General features: G+C 43.8%; 1 protein-coding gene across 3 annotated transcripts in view; it reads left to right on the top strand.

Moving 5' to 3' along the window:
- Window positions 1–24,080, top strand: part of PGBD5 (piggyBac transposable element derived 5) — a 91,952-nt gene extending 67,872 nt beyond the window's left edge. Inside the window, exons 5-8 of one of the 3 annotated variants that reach the window (XM_075924718.2) lie at window positions 1,278–1,475; window positions 8,800–8,905; window positions 11,083–11,202; window positions 14,531–24,080. In XM_075924718.2, coding sequence (XP_075780833.2) covers window positions 1,278–1,475; window positions 8,800–8,905; window positions 11,083–11,202; window positions 14,531–14,582 — 476 coding nt within the window. In that variant the 3' untranslated portion in view covers window positions 14,583–24,080. Of the gene's footprint in view, window positions 1–256; window positions 1,246–1,277; window positions 1,476–8,799; window positions 8,906–11,082 lie in introns of those variants that run through there. The other 2 variants (XM_075924717.2, XM_075924719.2) reach the window with 2 other exon arrangements.
- Window positions 24,081–25,180: the final 1,100 nt, after the last annotated feature.

A 25,180-nucleotide genomic window follows, 5' to 3' on the forward strand; every position in this document is an offset into this window, starting at 1 on the left:
AAATTTGATGGTCCTACCTCTTACCATTTAGAAGGAGTTCTTGAACAAATGAATTCACAGACATTTATAAAATAGATAATGCACCTATAATTTTTTATATATATTTTCCCCCCCTATGGTGTCTCAGCCTGTGGGGTTTTTTTTTCCTGGATTTACAAAGCACTTTTTTGGGGAAAATCTCAAGAACCAGTTGCTGGTCATGTGTTGCTCTTTGACTCGGTTCATGAGAACTGTTTATTATTTTGTATTATCATAGCACCTAGGAGCCTTAATGAAGTACCAGCATCGCACTGTGCTAGGTGCTGTACAGATAGGACCCCCTGCCAAAAAAGACTGCCCCTGCTTCAAAGAATGTACCGAATACCAGAACGAAAGAGGCAGAAGAGACTTACAGTATGTAACAGCCTCTTTATTCCCCTTGATTGAGCAGTTTGATTTTTAATTCTCTATTTGCTGAAGGATGACAGTTTAATAAGTAGATTTTAGACTGAACAATTTAGGTCAGCATTCTCAGTTGACAGGCCTATTTTGTTTTACCTGAAATAGCAGCTTTGGGCTGCTGTCATTTCAGTGGAATACTCAAATCTAAGAGGATCAGTCTAAGTATGACACACATACAGATGTGCGTAGTCTCATTACATTTGACTAGTCAAAACAAAGCCGAGGGAGATGGAAAGGAGATTTGGATTTAAGATTTCCGGGATTTTATAAAGCTCACATCAGGAAAAGGACATGGCTTGGCAATAAGGAGTATCTAAGCACTGAAAGACTAGATTCTTGGCCAAAGCTGGATTTGATTCTTTAATCCAATTGATCATCTGTTTATTTTGGGGAGTTTGACTATATTTCCCATGCATAATATCTCTATTCTGATAGCAAGAAATTCTGTTACTATATGCTCTTAAAATTAAATCAGATTAAAGGAAGAGTTAATCTTCTGATATTTTTCTTATCACAAACACACTCAAAACAAGTCAGGAATTGTTACTAATGTGCATGATTTGGTTATTTGGACATGGCTGCATGGATCATTAGTGAGACATGGAATTTTTCACAAAATATGAATTTACTCATTGGCCCCTTTGGCATGAGACAAGAACTGCAGGTTGAAGGAGAGTAGAATTGTTGAGCATTGATAAGATGGTACAGTGAAGTTGTAGCTGAGTTGTCAACTGCTTAGCATTAGGACCAGTTCTTCGTCCAGTCAGACGGAAATGACAGTGACTTAACTCTCTAGGATGACTTGCTGATGGGAATTTATTGTTTTTCTTCCACAGAGATCTATTGCTGCGGGTTGCTGAGTTCCAGGAAAAGCGACTGCACAGGTCTACCTCCATCAATGCTGCACAACCCAGATGCTCCCCAGTCCAGAGGGCAGTACAGAATAAAAATGAAGGGAAACATGTCCCTGATCTGCTGGTACAACAAAGGGCACTTTCGTTTTCTCACTAATGCCTATTCTCCAGTTCAGCAAGGTGAGCAGTCAGCAGTATCATCCTACCTGTAATGTGGCCATGCTATAGATGACAGTCAGTTTAAGAAGCTTGATCATTTATAATCCTAGATAAACCGTAGCATGGGTGGCCATTTCCATTGTTTGTCTGCTCTTGTTCCTAAGGTACTAGCTAAGTGCATTAACAGTGGTTAAAAGTGCCTTGTTTGCAAACTGATGTCCTCTCCGCATAAAGGCTTAAAAAAAAACCCAAAAAACTTACTACTGCTACCAGTGAATAGTTACTACTTTCTGCCACAGAGCTGTTCCTTTTGTGGTGCTGAAGTTTTTACATATATTCCAGTTGACCTGCGGCGGTGGGGAAGAGTTACGACTACTGTTAAAATATGATATGTAATAAGTTGTCTCCTGGGATAATTGCAGGATAAGTCTGTGTAAAGAGAAACTCCTAAATGCATAAAATAATTTGGACCAATAAGAACCACACTGAGAATTAAAGCTCTTTGACCAGATTCTACAATTGGTTTCTCCTGTGGATTTAAAATCGATTCATCGTATACAAGTGCCTTTTTGTCAAGAATTACTAAAGAAAAAACCTAAACAAGTTTCAGGGGGGAAAAAATCTATTCATAAAGCTTAACAATCACCACCTTTACAAACAAATGAAACACTAGTTGGATGCCCCTTTAATAGAAGTAGACCAGACACTGGCAACATTTCACGCATGGGTGTAAAAATTTGCACCTGTCTAGGACCCATTTCAGTGTAAAGTCACAAACAGGCCAGAACCTCAGCTGGAATGAACTGGTGTAGTTCCACTTATGGAACTTGATCTGTTACAAAATGTAGCCTGTGTGCTGTGTGACATGTTTGAAGTACACCATTCACCAAAATGCTTCAAAGGGATTCCCGTGAAAGAATATTAAACAAATGGCAAACTGATAGAACGGGTCAGATCCAGGCTAGGGAGAAAAGATGAAGGCTTTGGTTTGAGATTTGAGACACGTGGAGAATCCGTTTACCACGTGTTGTAAATGGGCATCTCAATTGAACTGCGTGGAGCAATGCCAGTTTATGCTATCTAAGGACCTGGCCCAGGAGGTCTCTTCCCAATGTCAGGAGCACAGAAGAGAAATCATTTGTACGAAGCACGGCTAGACTGTAGCAAAGCTACTGCTAAGCTAGTGGATTGAGTGGGGAAGGAAGGAAGGAGATATTCCAGTCTACCTCGCTGGCCTGTGTAAGTCCTTTTAAAAAATATGGAAATTAAAGTCTCCGCATTTCCTTAAGTCATGGGACTTTGTGATGATTTGTTAGATATTTGTACAGCATTTTGAACCCACAGGGCTTTGTTCACCCCTTTACACACACCCTTTCATGCATCTCAATACCAGCCCCTACACCAAGGAAGATGCAAGCTGCTCTTAGTATTACCAGCTCTGGTATTCAAATCATGAGTCAGGTCTCCAAAACAATTACAGGATTTTACATCCCTAGTTTAAAGTCATGATTTAATACACACGCATTTTGGGAGCTTTTGTTTGCTTTCTGGGATCTGAAGCTTTATAGTATGCAATAGGGAAACCTCTCCAAGCTTCTCTGTAACCATGGCTGCTGCTTCTCCCCCTCCCCCAAATACAAGCTGGCTGTGTCTACATTGCACGCTTCTTGTGCAAGAACAGCTGTTCTTGTGCAAAAACTTGCTGGCTGTCTACACTGCACGCGTGTTCTTGGGCAAGTAAATGTACAGTACAGCGTCGGAAAACAGGGCTTCTTCCAGAAGAGTTATTCCTCTCCACACGAGGAATAAGCCCTCTTGCGCAAGAGCTCTTCCACAAGAGAGCAGTGTGGACAGGCAACATAGATTTCTTGCACAAGAAACCCCTATGGCTAAAATGGCCATCAGAGCTTTCCTGCGCAAGTGTGTTCACACTGCCATGGACGCTCTTCTGCAAAAGCTAATGGCAGCGTGGATGTGATCTTGTGGAAAACCTTTTGCACAAGAACTCTTCCACAAAACAGTTCTTGCGCAAGAAGACTGCAGTCTAGATGTAGCCACTCAGATTCTCACACTCACATGATGCTGGATCTTTAATGGAGAGCCACCACGCACCATCTCATGAGATCTGTTTTGTTTTTTAATCACAAGAGTTGACAGCACTGCACCTCTGTCCAGTACCCAGGAAAGAACAAGCAGGTTCTTCAGCACAGTGCTTTTCTGGGAGCTCTACCAGAGGAACTTTTCTGGGCTCTCCACCACGTAAGGAGCCCCGCTGGCAAAGGAATGCGAATTGGACCATCTGCATATCCTGGCCATGCCACCTCTTAGCCAGCACTGTCAACTGGGGCATTGTTGACCAGAGGGGCTCCCGGAGCAATGCCAAAGCTGGGAGCAACTGGTGCCACCTCAGCCTCCTCCTGGGGAACCTTGCTAGAGACCCTCCTCCTAGCTCAGACCTGTGGTCTGAATAAGTCTCTGAAGAGTTACAGAAAAAACAAAGTTTTAGGAATGGAAAATAAGAGGGGACTATGTGGTGCCTATGGAGCTGTAAGCAAGCATTTTTAGTGAAAGTAAATGGAAAGCAAATCAAAGGAAATTCTGGAAGCAATTTTTTTCTTTACACAAAAATATCACCTGGATTATACAGGTAACCATAGGGGACCTACAAGGAAAGGTCTGTCTTTCCTCATCTGTCTTCATACAGTCAACTAGATTTCAGATTTATTCCATCAGACAATAAAAACACCCTAACTGGGTACGTAGAAGGTAATAAGAAATATTATTTTCCTTAGCTTTAAGAGTCTTACCCCCCATGTTGTATTTACACCCATTATTCCTGCTACTTCACTCTAACATAATATCTAACACTCAAGAACTTTAAATAAATCATATGGATCTGTCATAAAAGTGACACTGTTGAAATCCAAAACAAGGGCCTGCCACATAGGGTGTCATAAGGGGCTTGACAGAGATAATGGAGGGAGCTGAACTGTTAGCCAAAGAATTTAATTCTGAAGCCTGTAATCCGAACAGGAGTAGCAGTTTTGGTCTGGCTGTCTTGTGAAGTAATTCAATGGTTTAGAAGGTTCAGGAAAGACTAAAAGAATCAGGACTATGGGATCTCGTCCAAATTGAAATAGTGACTAAAAGTGGGACCAAGAACAACTTTAATGCTCTGTTTCTCAGTGACTTTAGCCAACCTGAGCTGGCTTCCAGGAGGAATTATGATAATGCCTTGAAGGCAGTGAAGCCCAGAGCTCCATTAGGCTAGTGACTGATAGCTTCCAAGGCTAGAAGGGAACATTGTGGTCATCCCATCTGACCTCCCATCCAACAGGCCAGAGAACGTCTCCACAGCCATTCCTACAGCAGAGCTTTTAGAAAAACATCCCATCTTGATTTAAAATTGGGTGCTTGGGAGGGGTTTTTGTTTATGTTTTTTGTGAGGGATACATTTAAGCCAAAAGACAAACTGGAGAAGATAGGAAGAAGGGGGAGCACGGAGGAAGAATGGGGTGAGGGTGAAGTGACCGAGGGAAGAAGATGGACTAAACAGCCAGTCAGCATAGACCAGTGGTTAGACCATTTGAGGTTGTCGGGCGCCAGGGGGCGTGGCCATTCGCCCGCCGGGCACCAGGGGGCGGGGACACTTGCGCACCCGGGGGCGGCCCCCCCCATAGTCGCATGCCTGGGGGGCGGCCCCCCCCATAGCCGCATGCCTGGGGCCGGGGCTCCCCCCATAGCCACGCGGCCGGGGCCGGCACCCCCACCCTCAAGCACCGCGTGCCCGGGGCCAGCGCTCCCCCCCCCCCCCGCCAAGCGCCGCACGCCCAGGGCCAGGCCAGCCCCAAACACCCGGCAGGTGCATGCAAATGCCCCCGCGGGCACCATGGCGCCCGCGGGCACCGTGTTGGGGACCACGGGGTTAGACTGACCAGAGTGAAAACTGTACAACACTGCCTAATGACATCACTCCCCTACAGTCACTGGGATTAAGTCTATGCAGCCGTGAGCCTCACAGCCCAGAGTGACTGTGCTAGTGCAGGCAATAATAGCACTGAAAAATAGCTGAGTAGATAGTGCTTTGAAGCTGGGAACACAGGCTTTGAAGCGCCACCTCCTAGGTGGGTACCCTAACCAAAGGGCTAGTCATTCCCTCGACTACCTAGGCCCTCTCTCTGGCTCAGTGATGTAGGTGGTATTTATGTTCCCACGTAGAACTTTAGTTGTTCAGGGCATGAGAAAACACCTCCCTGGACGACATTTTAAAACTGAAAAGTGCCATTATAGACCTACTGTAACATGGGCTGTGTTGTCATACCCTAAATATTCATCCATAGTGGAGCAGTCACTGGACCAGAGAGAAGGCATTAGGGGGGGATGCCTGTGTAGTCCAGTAGGCCCTGGGAGGAGGGCGACCCCAGTCCCATGCTCTAATCATTCTTTCATTTTTTAGCCATAGTGAAATGACTTTAACAGGATGAGATTGAGGGAGCTCCATATCAGAATAGCTTCTCACATGGCTGGTGAGTGCTTAACCACTGGGCTAAAAATTATGAGGGAAGTGGTGGCACTACCACCACTAGGTAGTGTGTGTGAAGTTAGGTAGGAGCCAAACTCCTCACAAGAAATTACATAGGCGCCTGAGCTGCTTAACTTTCGGTGGCTGGTTACTATTCATGGATCCCTAAGCAGAGCTAGGCATCTCCCTGCAGTCCAGATGTAGACCCTTATCTCCAAGAGAGGGGAGGGGATTGGCACCCACTCCTCTCACTGGCATTTCTCCTTAGCTGCACCCCACCCCTAGCATGCTGGGGCTAGTGGATCACGTTCTTAGGTGTGTAGGCTCCCTATGTAATGAATGGGGAGAGAGAACCACCTACCAAGGCTTTGGGGAGCTTGACATTGTTCCTGTGATTTTTTTTTCCTACGTGCCCAAAAGTTAGGCTCCATGATGCTGAGGATTGCAACACCCTTGTCCCTTTGTGGATCCCACTCTAAATGTACAGTGAGAAAACACCAGACACCATGTCTGCTCCAAACAGGAAAATAACCTTCCAGGCCCCCAGAACTGCTGCTGCCTAGCAAATTGCGTTGCACCTTTACTGAGCTGTAACAGATTTCTCAGTGCCCCTATTTCAAGCAGCTATCAGTGATGTAGAATCCAGTGTTTTCTAGGTGCCATTTATTTATAAAATATGCACAAGCTCCATTTCCTTGAACATAGGCTGGTAGCAGAGCAAAGTGCCTCCTGCAGTAACTTCGTACAAGACATCTGGAAATTACAAGTGTTTCTCTAACTCTTCACCTCATCACCTAGGAACTAGGGATGTTAAATATTGGATAATTGAATAGTCGAGTAACACCATGAATTCTTATCAGTTAGTGGACTATTTTGTAGTGCCGAGGGGGGGGGGGGGGAACAGTAGCCACTACACTCCAGCCCCACTTCCGAGGAGCCCCCTGCCACTCTGTGCTGCTGCCTCTGTGAGGTGCCTGGTGGCAGCTGGTCTGCGAGGGGAGCCAGTTTAAAAACCAGCTCCCCTTGTGGACTGGCTGCCTGTCACCCCATGCTGCTGCTTCTTATACAGAGGCAGCAGCACAAGGTGGCAGCAGCGGGAGGAGGGGAATGTCTACTCTTGGACCTAGCATGAGCCAGAACTGAGCCAGGCTGCCTGCCAGCCTAGCTCCTAATACACTTTAAATGCAGAGCTGCAGCAGGGTAGGTCCTGGAGCTGTTGCAAGCCAGAACTGCTAAAAAAATGTACTTGGGGGAGGGGAATGCATGTGGTCTATAGCATTAACCGATAAGCTTTTGCTTATCGGTTAATCGACTATACTATTACATCCCTACTATGAACCTTTCCCTTTTCCAAGCCAAAGGTCTGGCAGGAGAGAGAGCAAGAGTTACAAGTATAATAGCAAAGACAATGTAGAGGTAGTACAGCAGGGAATAGGGAAAATGTCTCACCGCCAGGATGAACCATGGTGAGGCAGGTGGTGGCTGTAGCATAGGGCTGCAAACTGCTGTAGGTTGTATATCTGGCACCAGCTGTTTCGCTCACAGTGCTCCCTGTAGACCCCACTACCTTAAAGCTCACAGCTGCAACAGAGGTGATTATCCCATCCCATGGGACCCATTGCTCTTCAGTGCCTGCTAGCGTCACAGCCCCTGAAGAAGGGCTAGGTAAACCGTACACACCGGAAGCCAAACCCGCAGCACTCCGCCCAGTGAATCACAGCGGAACTTCGGCAAGTTCTGATTTAGCATCTCGGCAAGAGTTTGGTGCTTCAGGAAGCAAACGTTACCGCATCACACCTAAGCAACAAGTGCTGCCACCATGATGGGCTGATAGCTAGAGCTCAGGAAAGAGTTCAAGTTTGTGTTTTGACCAACCTTTCATGCATCTCTTCCACAGCTGCTTTGGCATGCACACTACTAGAAAGGTACCAGATTCACAGCCATGAGAAGCACACCGCAGATCCTGAAATCTGATCTTGCGTGCTAACACCCTGTGCCATACAGAGATAAGTGTTTCTCAAACTGGGGGTCCTGATGCAAAAGGGTGTGTGTGGGGGGGGCGGAGGTGTCACAATATTGCCACCCTTAGTTCTGTGCTACCTTCAGAACTGGCCAGCTGCAGTTCAGTGGCTGTTAGCTGGGAGCCCAGCTCTGAAGGCAGCACCTCAGCAGCCACACAAAAGTAAGGGTGACAATACTATACCATGCCACCCTTACTTCTGTGCTGCTGGCCGGCAGCCCTGCCTTCAGAGCTGGGCTCCCAGCCAGAAGGTTACTTTTGCAGCTTGGTGGCTAGAGAGTGGCAGCTACTGGCTGGGAGCCCAGCTCTTAAAGCGGTGCTACCACCATTACTAGCAGGAGTGCAGAAGTAAGGGTAGCAGTACCACAGCCCTCCACTCCATAATAACCTTCTGACACCCCCACGCAACTCTTTTTTGGGTCAGGACACCTACAATTACACCACCATGAAATTACAGATTTAAACACCAGAAATCATGAAGTTAGTTTATTTTTAGAATCCTATGACTGAATGGATTCTGAATTTGGATCTTGAACTGGGTAGGGCCCTACATAGGATTCAGTCTTCCAGATGCCCGTTGGACTGAGAAGGGAGGCGGGGGGAGACAAGGGAATTCAGGATCAACAAGGTTTATTTTCAGAATAGAAATTCTAATGATTAATGAAATCTTGCTTGTGTTGGCACATTAAGCAGTTGATGTCAAATCTCCTTTTCAGAAAGTGGATTGTAGTTGGTAACACTAATGCTAACACAACAGTTTAAAACTCAACAGCTGTTTTGTTGTGTTTTTTTAATTGATGCAGGAGTTATAATTAAGAGAAAAAGTGGAGAGATCCCATGCCCGTTGGCAGTAGAGGCTTTTGCTGCTCATCTTAGCTATATCTGCAAATATGACGACAAATACAGCAAGTAAGTGGGTGAATCCCTTATTGCCGGAACATTTGAACCTTCCTTGAGGAGATAGTGGGAATATGAACCTGCTCACTATTAAATAGCAAAACTCTTATTGACTTTAAAGAAAATGGAATCAGGCTCTATATGTTTGCAAAAAATTTTTTAAGGGGAGCAAGCTGTTTTGCTGGCCATTATCTTGGGAATTTGTGTGGGAGTTAGATATGAATAAATAGCTCTGATTAAACTCTTTTCTCCTTTTCTCCCCCCTTCACATCTTTCATAAGTCAGCAAAGCTAGACTGGATCCAAAACACTGATATTCCTATCTGTCCGTTCCTCAGCCAAAGCATCATGAGAATTGCATCCTGGGAGTATTTAAATGGCATATCTAAAGAGGGTCAAGCCAGTGCATCTGGTAAAGACACTATGCTGACGAGAGAGCGCTCTCCCATTGGTATAATAAAACTACCTCTGCAAGCAGCAGAAGCTATGTTGGCAGGAGACACCCTACTGCTTAGATCAGTGTAACTTACGTTGCTCATGGGGTGGAATATTCACACCCTTGAGTGACATAAGTTTTTGCCAACCTAAGGGGTTGTGTAAACATAGCCTAAGACTGCTAGGGCTACGTCTAGACTGGCATGATTTTCCGCAAATGCTTTTAACGGAAAAGCATCCGTGCCAATCTAGACGCGGTTTTGCGCAAGAAAGCCCCGATCGTCATTTTCGCCATTGGGGCTTTTTTGCGCAAAACAGTTTTCAGCTGTCTACATTGGCCCTCTTGCACAAAAGCATTTCCGGAAAAGGGCTTTTGCCCGAATGGGAACGTCAAAGTATTTGCGCAAGAAGCACTGATTTCGGACAGTAGAACGTCAGTGCTTTTGTGCAAAATCAAGCGGCCAGTCTAGACGCAGGCCTAGGAGTTTCTACTGCCCTCCAATATACTGTCTCTAACCATTTCACCCTGCTATAGTCCAGCTGCTCCCAGGCACCAAGAATTAGTTACAGCAGCTTCGATCCAAGTCATAACTACAAAAGCAAGAGAGATTCTTTTTCTTTGCAAGGGGCCAACCAGTTTATAGCTGCCTTCTCTTTATGCAATTTGCCCTTAATGAGCATCTGCTGCAGGACTCTCCAGAATTAGCCGCCTCTACACTGTCCCTGGAGCCAGGCAGGTCTTTTCAAAGATTCTTAATTTCTGCCTTTCTTATCTGGGAACAAGGGGTTTCTGTATCATTCTTTTTGAAGGCATAGCCTTTGCTTAAAGTCATTAAAAAAAAACCTGTTCCTTATCTGTGCTACTAACAGCAGCGTAATCAGCTGTGCACAAGCTTTCTGTCTAGGGATGTTAAAGGCTAGTCAATTATCCGATAAGCATTTGACTAGTGATTCTCTCCCCTTCCTGTCCCCCTCCTCTGCCTCTATGGTTGAGTCCTGTAAGGATAAGCATTGCCTACTGATCACTATTTGGGAGCAAGAAGGAGATATTGCCATATCATACATTAGTGCAATAGTGGACTCAGTTTTGGGCATCTCATTGCCAGAAAGACATTGAACTGAAAGAAGGTTTAGAGAAGAGAAATTATCATTGGACCAGAGGGATTAATTGGATGTTAATATGTACTGTCAAGGAAGTTGAATAATGGGGCATGGGTCCTAAGTCTACAAGTATGTGAATGAAGTGCACATTAGACTATGATATTGTCAGGTGGTAAAAGGGGATGAATTAGGATTGATGGTATGAGATGGAAATTTCAGGCTACATTTCAAGAAAAGTTTCCTGAAGGCAAGATTGGTTTGGCTCCAAGACAGTTTGCCAAGGGAACTGGTGAAAGCGCCATTGTTTGGCACACAAAGAGGATGGAGTTCATTTTTTTTTGGTCAAAATAATGCGGTCTATTGGCAACCCTGCCTGAGGGCAGAAAAATACAAGACACATAAACGGACATTGTGTCAAATAACTAGAAACTGTCTGATAACATAACTACAACAAAGAGAGTTACCAAACACACTGCTCATGTTCCTTAACACAGTATCAAGGAATAGCTGGCATATCATCCGAATGACAGCTCCTAAGCCTGTTCACTACTCAGGATTGCAGAACGTCTGGGTAATTTTTTTTTCTTCCAGCAGGACACTCAGATGTGTTTGAATGTTAAATTCTCTTTTCCCCTCTCTCCCTCCCTTTCCTAGGTATTTCATTTCTCATAAACCAAACAAGACCTGGCAACAAGTGTTCTGGTTTACCATCAGCATTGCCATAAACAATGCCTACATCCTCTACAAAATGTCAGATGCCTATCACGTGAAAAGGTACAGCCGGGCACAGTTTGGTGAGAGACTCATAAAGGAGCTGCTGGGCTTGGAGGATACCTCACCTTCTCATTGATGCATTATTCCTTGTGGCTTAGATAGAGGGTGAAAGGGGACCAGAAGAGGAGACCCAAAGCCCTGGAATGTCAAAGCAGGGAACTCATGACATCACCAATGCCTCTCCCTATATCAACGTGATGCCAGTCGAGGGGTGGAGATGTTGTTAAAAGTAGCAGCTGGCTGTCGAGTGTCCTGCAGAGAGAGCCACAGGAAAAGACGACACACAGCTGCATCTGTGAATGCTCTGCGGGTACTTGTCCATCCAAAAAGATTTAAGTTAGTAGCCATTTGTCTGCCATATCTGTTGAACAGGGTCCTCTCCTAAGGCTCCCATAGGGCTTACCAGGAGCTTGCCGCAAAGGGATGTAGCTCTGTGGCCCTAGGTGGGCATTACAAAAACAATGCCTTTGCCAGAGTTCTTTAACTGTGGGTCAAGCAATGTTGTGTTATGGATGACACTCCCTGACACCTTACAAGGAATGACATGGTGAAGGAAACATATGTATGTGTTCTTCACAAGCATTTTGACAGATTGAGCTGTAAAAGGCAAAGACAACAAAGACTTGGCATATCAGTTAAGAACTTTTTTTTATTAGTAGTGTAAGGCAATCACATTGCAATATAGGAATAAAAAATTATGGGAAAAGTAAACAAATTGGAGAATTTAAAAAAAATGGGGAAAGCTGAATTGATGCATAAAGTTTAACATAACTGAGAATTTCACCTTGCCACCATAAGCTTCCATGTTGCCAGTGTACAGGGTGAGAATTCTCAAAGTAACAACTGAAAATTATATTTTTCTTGATTTCAGTTGTGTTTCAGGTTCTTTTACATGTTGCTTAAGATCTACCTTAATGGACTGTTACTTAAATTTCTATGGATGTTTTCATTTTTCCCCTCTCCCCTTTTTTAAAATATCAAGACATTTTTCATCTTAGATCTTCATTTCCTATTAACACACATTTGGCAAGAAAAAATAGTTCACTGATAGCAGTGTGTTTTCACTGTTGGGTGTTCTGTAGGAACCCTTCTTAGAATCTGAGATTTGTCACAGTAGTTGTACTTCTACAAATTATATATTTAGAAAAATAGTGTCTCATTATTTAAAAACAACAACAACAACAACAACACTGTTCAGGTGCAACTGAGCACTGATATCACTGAAGCAGAACAAGACCCAAATGCTTTCCTTGTTCTGATCAACTCTCTAGAGAACTAGAACTATTTTTAATTGGTGTAGTCTGGTGAGAATGACCAGTATTGACAAGAATCTTTGGCTGAATGTTTCCAACACAAGACAGAGGTTCCCTGCCACCAGGCTGCTTCCGTGGGGAAAGAGAGAAAGAAATCTGGTAACAGGGGCAGAACCCCAGCACTGGAATAAAATACCGTTTGTCACATTATTATTGGCTAATTGTTTAAACCCAAAGTCTAATAAGCTAGAAGAATTGGAACAATTAAAGCTTTAGAACTTATGGGAACACATTAATTTATAGGGCACAAATATTCCTTAAGTTTTTCTTGCAAAGGTTTTGTCCTAGCTCCTTCTGAAAGTAATAGGAAAGTTCTCATTGATTTTGATGGGCGTTTTACTTGCTAGTCACTGCTCGTTTTTAAAGGGGCACAAGTAGCTGTGCTCCTAAAATTTGGATTTTGTTTGGGGGAAAAAGGGGAGTAGGTTAACGCAAACTTTACTTGAACAGTGGGAGGTTGTCATTAATTAAGAAGGGTTTATTTTTTCATCCCCTCCCGCCCTTGTTAGGGTGCCAGAACAACTGCCTCTTTCTGGTATAGGAGACCCTTAAGTGAAACCAGCTATAAAGAAAAGGAAAATTTGAGCAGTCTAAATTCACCATCCAAAGGGCATAAGTGGGGAAGGATAAAATGTTGGCTGGAAAAAACTCTTTGCTCAGTGCTCCCTGGCCTTTGGAGGGCTGTAGAGGAATTTTGAAAATATGCATGATCTTGCTCATGCCCCATAATTACAAGCAGGGTTATAAGAAGCAATAAATAGTTAGTAAGGGTCTAGGACAGCAGTTCCCAACCTTTTCCAGATGGGGAGCCGTTTTGACAATTCAGGAAGACTTGGTGACCTACGGTAATTAAAAAACAGGAGGAGGCGAAGGAGAGGCAGAGCCACCTGAGGAGACACTTGGTGACTCTTTTGAGCTGTAATGGCGACCCATAGGTTGGGAAACCCTGGTTTAGGAGGAGTGGGGTTATACAATTTAAAGCTCAGCTATGCACAAGATCATTCTCTTGGGTTGGGGTGAAAACTGTCTACTTCTGCCAAATTCTTACACTGCATCATAGAGCTTGCTTTTTCCTGCGGCATTTTGATGGGTGGGTGAAACGTTTGGCACCCAAACTGGAACTGATCTGTGCCTAGCGTCAGCCACTGAGGCCTCCTTGCTTCCTCCCTCTTCCCAATTAGCAGGCTGTGCGAGTCTAGTAGATCAGTGCTGTCAGGGTATTTCTCACGCATGTCCCTCTCCTACCCCATCCCATGGGGACCTTACAAAAAGGCATTCAGCTTTTTGCATAGAAGCCCTGTGGGGCTCAAAGGAGAAAATGCATATTGCCCATGTTCCTTCTCCTCTGCCTCGTGGTGATCCCTACAGCCAGTCTCAGCCCTCTGGGAAGGTAGCCACATGCCCCGTTCTGTGTAGGAGAAAGAGCTGCACGTGGAGCGTCACCCCCCATGTGCAAGTTTTTAGTAGAATATTCCTCTTCATGATTAAGCCTAGATCACAAATGAACCACACTAGGTTTGTGGGTTACACACACTAATTAGCCAATTAGCTCCTGTATTGTATAGGGTGTCATAACCCACAATTGTTCCATTTTATAACCCAGAAAATGCAGTAAGGAAGGAGCAATTGGACACATGGGGATAAGATGAGGATACAGGTAGAAATGCAAATGAGAAGAGTATTGGAAGAGATATAGAACTCAGGCATAAAACATGAGCCATATCTCCCAGGACTAGGATGAAATCATATGGGATAATCTAATTTCCATTGTTTGCATACGATAGCGTGTTTGAAAAATAATTGGCATAAATTATGTAAAGAGTTGTTGATGGGCTCATTGTGCCCTGTAACTTCAAAACGTAGCCAGAATTTGTCATGAATGATTAGTGCTAGTCATGTACCTGGACTTACCAAGGAAAGAGCATTGTGATGAGATCTGGTTGGAACTTTCATAAACAGACAGCTTCCCCGTGGCAACGGTCTGATTAGAACAACCTCCCTCTCTTTGTTTGCAGCGCAAGAACATGGCTGAGAGTGCAGGGGGAGGACTGGGTCCATCCTGAGTAGCTACCACCACAGCTATCAGAAGAGAAGGGCTTTCTGCACCTCACAGGAGGCGACCAGCACTTTACATGAGCAAGCCTCAGGCTAGCTAAATGCATTGCACCTATTCTCTCAGCACTTGGGCCTAACCCAAAACAATTTTGAAGTCAGACTTTCCATTGACTTCAGTGGGCTTTGGGTCAGGCTCTCATACTACAGAAACTGCCTTGAAAAAAAAAAAGGCAGCACATCCAAAGCCTTGAAATATAATTTCTCACAAGCTTGTTCTGCTCAACATAAAGATAGCTTGAGCTAAAATGTTACCAGGTCCTACTTTTGGCTCCTGAATGGTTCTCCCTTGGCTTGGTATTGACAGGGGGGATTACTCAGTGGCTGACCATTACAGGGAAGATAAGAAATAACCTCTAAGGTGCCACAGGACTAACATATATGTGGTATCATGAGCTTTCATGGACAAAACCCACTTTCTCAGATGAGCTGGAGAGGAATAACACCAAATATTTTATAACACCAAAAAACCTACCTGTCAGTTGCAGGACTGGTGCTAATGAGGCTAATTAAGTAGTACCCCATTCTTAGGGTTTGATGTCAAAACGAGGTGTTAAGGGCAGGGGAGACAGGCTTCATAATGCAACATCCAGTTAGTTTTTCTCCTTTGCAGAGGAGGAGGAAAAAAAGACAGACAAAAGTATTGCTTTGCCTTGATTTTTCAATCCACCAGCACCACCAAGCTTCTCCCACCAACTTAAGCTGGTTTCCTTAAGATTGCTACACAGTCAAAAAAAATCCACTGTACTCTATATAAAATGACTGACTTTGGGTTTCACAGCTTACAAGCAAAAAATACAAAGTAAAACTTAACCTCTGCTAATAAAACGACTGTGATCCACTATGTCTTTCCCATTATATTTAACTGGGAGGAGGAAGTGTGGGGGATATTGTGGGGTTTGATTTTGTTGTTAAAAAGCATCTCACAATTTTTCTTTAAATATTACAAGCCACGGAAAAGCCTTCTCTTGGTTAGAACAGTTTAGTGTCAATAGCAGCTCAGATCTCAGTCTTTATTCATTCCCTTTCTGTTTTAGATTTTGCAATTTCTCCCACCTGACCACAGAAATATGAGACTCTTCCCTAGTTTAAGGGTCAATAAAGCAAAGGGCTAAATTTCAGAATAGTGCAAGGACACTGTTGATGATGACTTTGTAGGAGCAAGTGATACCATTTGAGATTGTGTAAACATAGTTTGCATGATGGCTTGTGCTATGAGATTGGTATGGTTTGGAATCCTCAACCCATTCTGGGAAAAGACCTTAAAGGTCAGCATAAATTAAAAACTGAGGGAAATGCCCAACTACCTGAGATCAGCTTCTACCTACCTCTCAGAAAGTGGAGCAAATGAGGGTAGAGAAAATTGTCCCTCTTCTGTTAAATTTGTTTTCATTCAGCCTGCAGTTCCTAGCATTGGAAATTCTTTGTTCGCTATAGAGTGCAAACTGCTTCAAAGAATTAAAGTCAGACAGTTTGATATGCAGACCGTATTCTATGCACATTCTCTCTTCCAAGGAGTTTTCACATCCTGTCAAGATAAGTTTTTGAAAAAGGTTCATTACGGTGTGCAACATTTATATAACATTCTCTGAAGCTAAAAGCAAATGTCAAATTGTGTTGTATAATAGTTTGTTCCACCGTGGAAAATGATTGTAAGGGCTCACTGGAACTCTGACCCTGTTGCTTTTTATCTCAGCCCATTTGTGCATTTGAAAAGAAAAGGAATGATTGAGAGAGACATCTCTTCAGTTTCTCTTTTTGTCAGTAGTTCTGGCTATGTTCTGTCCAAGCAGCTCTCCTAATCTTTGTTCCCATTTCTTTTTCATTAACAGATCTTTTAAGAACTCAGATTTCTCAGTGTCACTCAATAATTGATTCAGCGATATAATTTTTAGGTTCTAACACATCTCACAAAGGAAAACAGATCTCTTTTTCCACCAGCTACACAAAGGGCACTGACCCAGAACCAGCATTTTCATTCCCAATTTCCAGCAAACCTCACTTTGCTCCTTTTATAACAGAGTTTTGTTCTTTGAGCAGCTACCTAATGGCTGATTCCTTGAGTTGGCAAGAATGAAGCCTCTGTTAGCGCAAGCCAGTGCTCCCTTTAGATACAGGTCACCTTAGGAGCTTATTTTAGGCTGGTTTGGGGAATACACAGCATTGTAATAATATTTTGCATTATACTACCTTTCATCCAAGCATCTTAAACTGCTTTACAATATCAACATTAATTAGCCCGTCTCTGTAAACCCCTGTGAGGGGGCAGGAAGTATCAAAACATATACTAATGGGGAAGTAGAGTGAATAAGAGATTTACCCTAGGTCACCCCAGAAAAGCCATGACAGAGCTGGGAAGAGGACTAGATTCTCCCAACTCCCCGTCCTTAGGACCACATGCAATTTTTAGAGATTTATAGTTTGTTGATAGGCCAAGAGGTCAAAAGAGATGTATTTTTCTAAACTAGAAAAATAAATGAAAAACTCAACAAAATTGGCCTTTCCCTCTGGTGTAGGGACCACGTGATTCAAGTACCTTACTCATTTCATGTTTCATGAGGCATTGTGAATCTGAACCATAGCCCAGTGCAAGCAGTGGAAAGATTCCCATTGAATTCAGCAAGCTGTGGATGAGATCTACTAACTTGACTGGAGGAGCCCAGAACAGGGAGACGGAGGTCTAAGGCACAGCTGTAATCCAGGGAATGTACAGTGTAGTGAAATCCAGGGAATAATGGAAGCATTTACAAGCTGCTCTCTAGGTTAAATAAAATCTTGCATCCTTCTCTGCTGTGGAATTCCCATGGAGCCCAAAGCTCATCTTGAAAGCCAACAACATTTGCAGAGTGAGACAGCTTTGTTGTAGCTTGAAATAGGTATTTATTTTGCCTGCCTTTGAAGAGGGATCTTTGCAAATATCATTTTATCTGTAATTCTATTTACAGTTCTTTTCACTACCTTTCCCCTTGTCCGGGCTATGATGTAAGACTATCCTCTTAGGGAGATTATTGAAACCTAGAGATGGAAAAGCCCAGGTAGATCTAGTTCTTGGGGCGGAGTGCAGAATCGGTATGCTTTAGAGCCATGGTATCCAACCAGTTCTGAAGCACAGGCCGCTATAGTGGCTATTGCTACAGTGAATTAGCCACACCCAACTGACCAAATAGCCACATGTGGCTAGTGGCTAGCATGTTGGACACCACGGCCTTTACTGATCAATGTTCCACTCAGTAGAGGTTCCTCAACCTTGCTTGCAGGAGTCAGGGGGAGAAGTGAGGAGAGCAGGGGCTGGTCCACATGCTAACAGAGATCCCTTTAGGAAGTTTTTCCTGCTCAAAAAATGAAGATATATGCTCTGAAAATCATCCTACTAGTTCTTGATATTTACCCCTCTATGCAGTAGCTTATTTTGGAAGGCGAAATGTCAGACAGGGTTGATCATCTGTTTGTTTTTTTAAATATTACTTTGCCATTTTTAAGTTTCATAGCAAAACAGGGTATCGTTTTCAAAGGCTGTATTTACTGCAGTCACTGGACAGGTCCTGCGTGCCAAGCTCCAACGGTGCTTCCCAACACAAAGATCCAGAGGTATCACACCCACTCAATGCAACACTATTTCCCATACATGTCATTGCTGCCAGATGGGACCTTAGCATGTTCTGTTGTACCCCCATGCTGCCCTCAGCTACTCTATTGAAACTATCCTAACAAGATCCATAGTACTCTTATGGAGTAATACCTGCTTGTATTAGATGTCAAGGTGGTTCATACAATATGTAGTGTCAAAATGTCACAATATAAACACTTTACTCTGCAGAAGTGCTCATTTAGTGTTACTGCAAAAAAAAGGTCCTTTGTTAAAAAGTATGGGATTGGGATGGACAACCTGGTTGTACAGGCAAGAAATTAACTCCTGGAGTTCAGTGGTCTAAAGGGACACATGGTAACGAGGAACGAGGCGCAGAGAACTCGGTGTTGGGGTTCCAAGCCCCGGGATTAGTGGATTGTGGAAGGATGTCTAGTGATACTCAAACATGGGTCATGTCAGATGCTCTAGAAGTAGCCACACTCAGCCCTGCAAAGACAGGGACAGACAAACCCAGTATGAAGCCAGGGGCAGATTAAAAACTGTATTCTGAGATCCATAACTATTCAACTCTTGAGTGAAGAAAAGGGGCCTCAGAGAGCATTTCTACTGCATCTCTCCTCTCACCGAGTATCCACAGATCTCTTCCGGGTAGGAAGTTTTAAGCAGAGCATCTTGTCCTGTGTTCCCAAAAAAGCTCAAGACAGTAAATTTTGAATCCAGTCACAATAGGGTCATCCATCCCAAATCCCAACTCATGTGCTGTCAAAGTAACTTTGTGGTGTTGTCCTCCAATTAGTGTGTCCAAGTGTGTGCAAAAGTGACTTATGAAGAGCTCACCCCTCACCACAATGCTGAGGGAAGTTACTTATTTGATGGTAAAGAAGTTGCAGGTGATGTTAATTCAGTTAGAATTTTACAACTTGGTTTATTTGTTCTCAGGTCATATTCTGTTAGGGTACATCTGTACAGAAGCGCTATTTTGGGATAATGTCCGTTATCCCGAAATAGCATTCTGCGCATTAACAGCAAACCCGTTATTCTGAAATACATTCAAGATAGACTCGTTATTCCAACGTCCCATAAACCTTGTTGCACAAGGATTAAGGAACTTGTCAGAATAGCGCTCTGTTTCAAAATTAGCACTGTTTAGACAGCCTCTCTCACAATAAACTACACAATTTGCATAGCTCAAATTGCATAGTTTATTTCAAGCTACATGCTACTATGTAGATGTACCCTAATTTACCAGCTAATTTGAATCTAAGAGGGGGAATACAGAGGTGAAATTGCATTAGTAGAGCGAGAAGAAATGTTGGCTATTAAAGGAGGAAAAAAAAGAAGCCACACTAAAAACAGTAGCCCTACAATAGGTGGGGAGCTGGATCCTGTGTCAGTCATGGAGTTACACCTGGGATGAATCTAGCTCCCTGTATGCGGAAGATCAATAGAATCCCGAAATAGTGATCTGGATACAAGTGGCACACTGCTGCATTTGGAAGAGATCAAAGGGTTAGAGGCTAGGAATGCAGAGAGATCCAGCTGTTCAGCTCCAACAGCTGCCCCTTCGGCCTTATGTTGTCATCTCCCCCCCCCCCCCCCATTATCACTGCCATATTTAAATATAAAAGCCAGGGGTTGTGTCTGATGTAGCCCAGCAAGCAGCTGCTCTAGCTACAGAGAAGCCACCAGGGGCATCAGTCTGCCACTGTTTGGCCTAGAAAGACAGAATGGTTATAGGTCTCAGTCTCAACATCACTGAGTCTCTCAGGATAGGTTGAAGAGGACAGCTATGTCTACACTGGCAGCTTCTTCCACAAAAACTTGCCGGCTGTCTACACTGCACGAGATTTCTTCCAGAAGTAAATTTACAGTACAGCATTGTAAAACAGGGCTTCTTCTGGAAGAGTTAATCCTTTCCCCACAAGCTCTTCCAGAAGAGGTCAGTGTAGACAGGCAACATGAATTTCTTGCGCAAGAAGCCCCTATGGTTAAAATGGCCATCAGAGCTTTCTTGCGCAAGAGAGCGTCTACACTGCCATGGATGCTCTTGCGCAAAAACACATGGCAGTGTAGACACTCTTGAGGAAGAGTTTTTGCACAAGAAGCTGCCAGTGTAGATGTAGCCAACAAGGCTACATCTAGATTGGCATGATTTTCCAGAAATGCTTTTAACGGAAAAGTTTTCCGTTAAAAACATTTTTGGAAAAGAGCGTCTAGATTGGCATGGATGGCTTTTTTGCGGAAAAGCGTCCGTGCCAATCTAGACGCGCTTTTCCGCATAAAAGCCCCTATCGCCATTTTCGCGATCCGGGCTTTTTTGCGGAAAACAAATGTGAGCTGTCTACACTGGCCCTTTTGCCTGAATGAGAGCAGAATAGTATTTTCGCAAGAAGCACTGATTTCTTACAGTAGGAAGTCAGTGCTTTTGCAGAAATTCAAGCGGCCAGTGTAGACAGCTGGCAAGTTTTTCCAGAAAAGCGGCTGATTTTCCGGAAAAACTGGCCCGTCTAGACACAGCCCAACTGTAGTAACAGGCACAGAGATTAAGGGAGTCCTATCACCTAGAATTCCTCATTATTATGTTTTTTAACCTGTGCAACTTACATCCCATCAAATAATGTGGCTGTATGGGACACAAGGATAGTCCATAATTCTGTAAGTGCAATTGATATGATACACCACTGTTGTCAGACTGTGCTCACAACACACAATTGCATTTTAGTTGCAAACTTCCATTCTCTTTCCAAAACTAGAGTTCTGTTGAAACTGTAAAGACCATTGAGTAAACGTACAGCGTGTTTTGTTCTCTTTGGTTCGAAACATCTCGGAGCAATTTTATAATAGACATCTTTCAGACAAACATGTGCGGGCCCCAATGCATGGTAAGGCCCACAGCTGCATTTCTCAGTGCAGCAGGAAACTATTTTTGTGACAATGGTTCTTGTTCTACACAAAGGCACGCTTGCAATAAGTTTTTACGAATTTTGTACACCATGAGCTAAATTCTGAGTTCCAAAATGTGAAGTGTGGCAACAACAACAAAAATGGGTTTATAATATCACTCAAATCTTGTCATGTGATTTTATTTCTTCAACAAAGTTTGTTTACAATCAGCAACTTTGAAATACAGTCAAAATAGTACTGGCTGCCTCTTTGTGCCTCGTTTTTTAAATGTTTTTGTGGGGGAGGAAAAACGACGACATTTCTTGTCTCCTGTTCAAAAGAGGAGCAACAAAGTCCAACTGTACTCCATGCTCTCACTTTAAAAGGATTAGGAGCCAAAGCCTGGCATCTTTATTCACTCACTGAACTCCAAGGGGATATTGACCCGAGAAATTGCTGAGTAACAGAGGGCCTAAATCATTCCCTTGCAGGCTGGGCGGCACACGGATCACACCTCTCCTCCGGGGGAAGGAAACTTGGCCATCTCCGTGGCCCCATTTTGCCGCTGTCCCAAGGACTTCCCTGACAAAGGATCAGAGAAGGAAACAGGTGAACAGGGACTCACAGGGTCTATCTATATTATTTAGCCTTCCTCACACCAATCCCCTCAACTTCCATTTAAGAGCAGCACCAAGGGCAGCCACTGACTGCATGAGCCCTGTGTAAACATGGTTTCAGGTACCAGGAATCTGGGACTAAAACACCAGGAGCATGTAAATGGTCCAACTATCCTACAGCTTGGGACTCTCAGGATGTGAGACCCAGCTCCACACACTGTCCATGAAGACTGGACACCCTGGTTCCCTCCCAGTATAGGAAGAAAAATCCATCGAAGTGGTGATTAGTCTGTGGACAAGAGCCAAATCTGAGTTCCCTCATGTATATTCGAATCTAATCCATGAAGGAAGATTTTAGTTTGTCCCCATGCTCCTGATTGCACTACTACTGTACAGAAGGCATGTCCTGAACTACAGTAACAGGCTTCAATTCAGCCCTCAAAGCATATGTAATGTCACTAGCTCCCCCCTTTTCCCTCTTGTTAGGTTGAAACGAAGGTTCATTCCTCCCTGTAAAGTCACTAGCTCAGCAGTAAAGCTGGTCAAAATTCTGCACACACACACCCATGGAAAAAGTCAACAAAAAAATTGGTAAAAACTTAGTTTTCAAAGTTTTCCACAGCAGTTTGACATTCAGGGTGTCAAAGGCTGGGGAACAAGAAAAGCTCCTAGCTAGTGAGACTTCCCCCTCCCCCTCACTTATGATGCTTTACAGTTCTTCTCTTGCTGAGCCATCATGTTCCTGGCAAAGACACTGGAGGAGGGATGTGTTCCAGCAGGAGGAACACGCCCTATAGGGAAGAATGATGCCTAAAGTCACACCTCAACTACAGCTCCCAGGAGACACAGTAGTAGCATTTCTGACTCAAAAATGTTTGGTTTGTAAGCGTTTTAATAAAGAAAACAAACCCAAATGTTTCCTACAGAAAGTAGACGCTATTCAAAAATAAGTTTTTTCAGAAAAATGTCAAGCAGCCCCCCGCCCACCTCTCCTCCCCACACACCACTGTTAGTGTGTGGAAGTCAAAGCCAAAGTCATAGGTTTCTGTGAGGTTACCAGCTCAGCACCCCTGATTTGTGCAGTCAGTATCAAAGCATTTCTCCCCCGGCCCCTCCATCATGATTTGAGATCTCTCCAAGCTGACAAAGCTTCCCTCTCTTCCCCACACTTCTCAGTGACATCAGCCAAAGAGGCGTGTAATATTCTGTATGATCAGAGATGGAAGAAACAATGCAAATAATCTTCAGAATGCTATTTGAATAAAGCAAAGAACTTTAAATTGGGAAATCATGAAGTCCAGAATCGGATTACCACTGAAAGCCAGATGCATGCACATCCACTTATTTTAGACAAGGGGGCTGTACTAACTCACTTAATCTTCCATGAAATTTAACTTGAGCATTTTCAATTAGTTTCCACAATTTAACCTTTTAATTAAAACTAAATTTAAGATTCCTTCTAATATTGCTTGCTGACTTGATCCTCTTTACTTTCCTAGCTATAGAGAGGAAGATGTCTAGGCGCAGATACGGCAGAGAAAACATCCCTAAGTATTAGAGATACAGGTTCTAAATGACCTTTTATCCAAGGTTCTCAAAGCACGTGACATTCATTAATGACTTAAGCCTCATAAAACCCCTGTGAAGCCAGAAAAACCTTATCTTTCTTTATACAGATAAAGAATGTGAAAGCAAGGCCCTGATCCTCAAAGGCATTTAGGCTCCTACTGATTTAGTTAGTAGCTTAAATACCTTTGAGAATTTGGACCTAAACTATTTGCTCAAGATTTCACAGTTGAATTGTTGGAGAAGATAGAAGTAAGATCAGAATTTCTGGACTCCCAGTCCTGTAGTTTTAAACCAACAGGCCCTTTTATATACACCCACACATAAATTCTCTCTCATATTTTGCCAACACAATTCCTGCTATGTGGAAAATGCAGGTCCTCAAGCTTAAGCTGCATCTCCAGATTCTGAGGTCAGCCTCAGCAGTATGATCCCCTATCCATCCTATATGTGGAAAAATTCAGTTTGTTGCCAGTCTCCCTCAGCACATGCTGTCCTTCCTTCTCCTTCGCCATGGTTTCCATGGCTTGACTCTTTTCTGACATTTCTTTTCTGTGTTCCCTTCCATACATAAGGCCTTCTGGAAGTGGATTTAATTGAAACACCCAAACAATTAAGTTAGTAAATCTCAGAGGGGTAGCTAGGTAAGATTAGTCCATAACTTTAAAAACGAGTGGCCCTGTTTCACCTTAGAGACCAACCAAAATATATAGAATCATGAGCTTTCAGCTGAAGTGGGGTTTGCCCATGAAGGCTCGGGATTCTATATATTTTGGTTAGTCTCTAAGGGTACGTCTAGACTACCGGGTTTTGTTGACAGAAATTTTGTCGACAGTATCTGTCGACAAAACTTCTGTCGACAAAGAGCGTCCAGACACATTGAGTTCTGTCGACAAAACAAGCTGCTTTGTCGACAGAACCCTGTAGTCTAGACGCAACCCTACAGGCAATAACACCTTCTGTCGACAGAACTCTGTCGACAGAAGGTATTATGCCTCGTAAAATGAGGTATACCAGCATCGACAAAACTGCTGAGTTCTGTCGACGTTATGTCGACAGAACTCAGCGGTAGTGTAGACGCTGGTATAGTTTCGTCGACAAAAGTCCACTTTGGTCGACAAAACTCAGTAGTCTAGACATAAGGTACCACAGGACCACTCACGATTAAACATCCTGACCTCTAAATAGCCATCTTTTATATTTCCACCCTCTGAACAAATAAGTGGGCAAAGTGTTCTTTGCTGTTCTGAGAAGTGATCCCAAAAATGTCTTTGTAGGGTTCCAGCTCTCATCTTTCTGGTCAAAAAAAGTTTTAATAGCTAAACGTGGTAACAATCCAGTGGCAGATGTCATGGCCAGCAAGGTCAGCCAAATGCTCATTGGTATCCCACTGGTCCAGACCCTCCTAATTCCTTCTCCCATCTGCCACTGGCAGAGGCAGGAAAACGAGCCCCCAGTCAAGTTGTTATTGGGCACTCCCACGTGTCCAAATAACTCACTTCTTTCATCTGGCCTCCATGCTCGTCCCAGTCTTGACATGGTTTCCTCTGCCCAGGCCCTGTATCAGTACTGCTGCCATTACAGCCAGCACCACTGCAAAAAGCCAGCACTGCTGTTGTAGGTGTCAGATCCGTGAACCATCACACCTGTTGCCACCAGAGCTAGAGCCAGAGCCGCTAGGAAGAGCTGCACCCCCAGGTCCTGCTGCCTGCTTTTCAATTTGCCCAGGCAGCGGAAGGAAGTAGGGGCCTCCAACCAACATGTTGCCTCCGCCCCACTAACCAGAATTAATGGCCGAGCCACCCTTGTGGAAGTCCCCTCTGTGGGGGAATTCAAGCATGGCAGTGGGGAACAGCACGTTGCCCTTCCTAGACACTCCAGCAGCCACCGACAATGGC

The sequence above is a fragment of the Pelodiscus sinensis genome, chromosome 3, assembly GCF_052426305.1.
Source record: "Pelodiscus sinensis isolate ZL-2025 chromosome 3, ASM5242630v1, whole genome shotgun sequence".
NCBI lineage: Eukaryota > Metazoa > Chordata > Testudines > Trionychidae > Pelodiscus > Pelodiscus sinensis.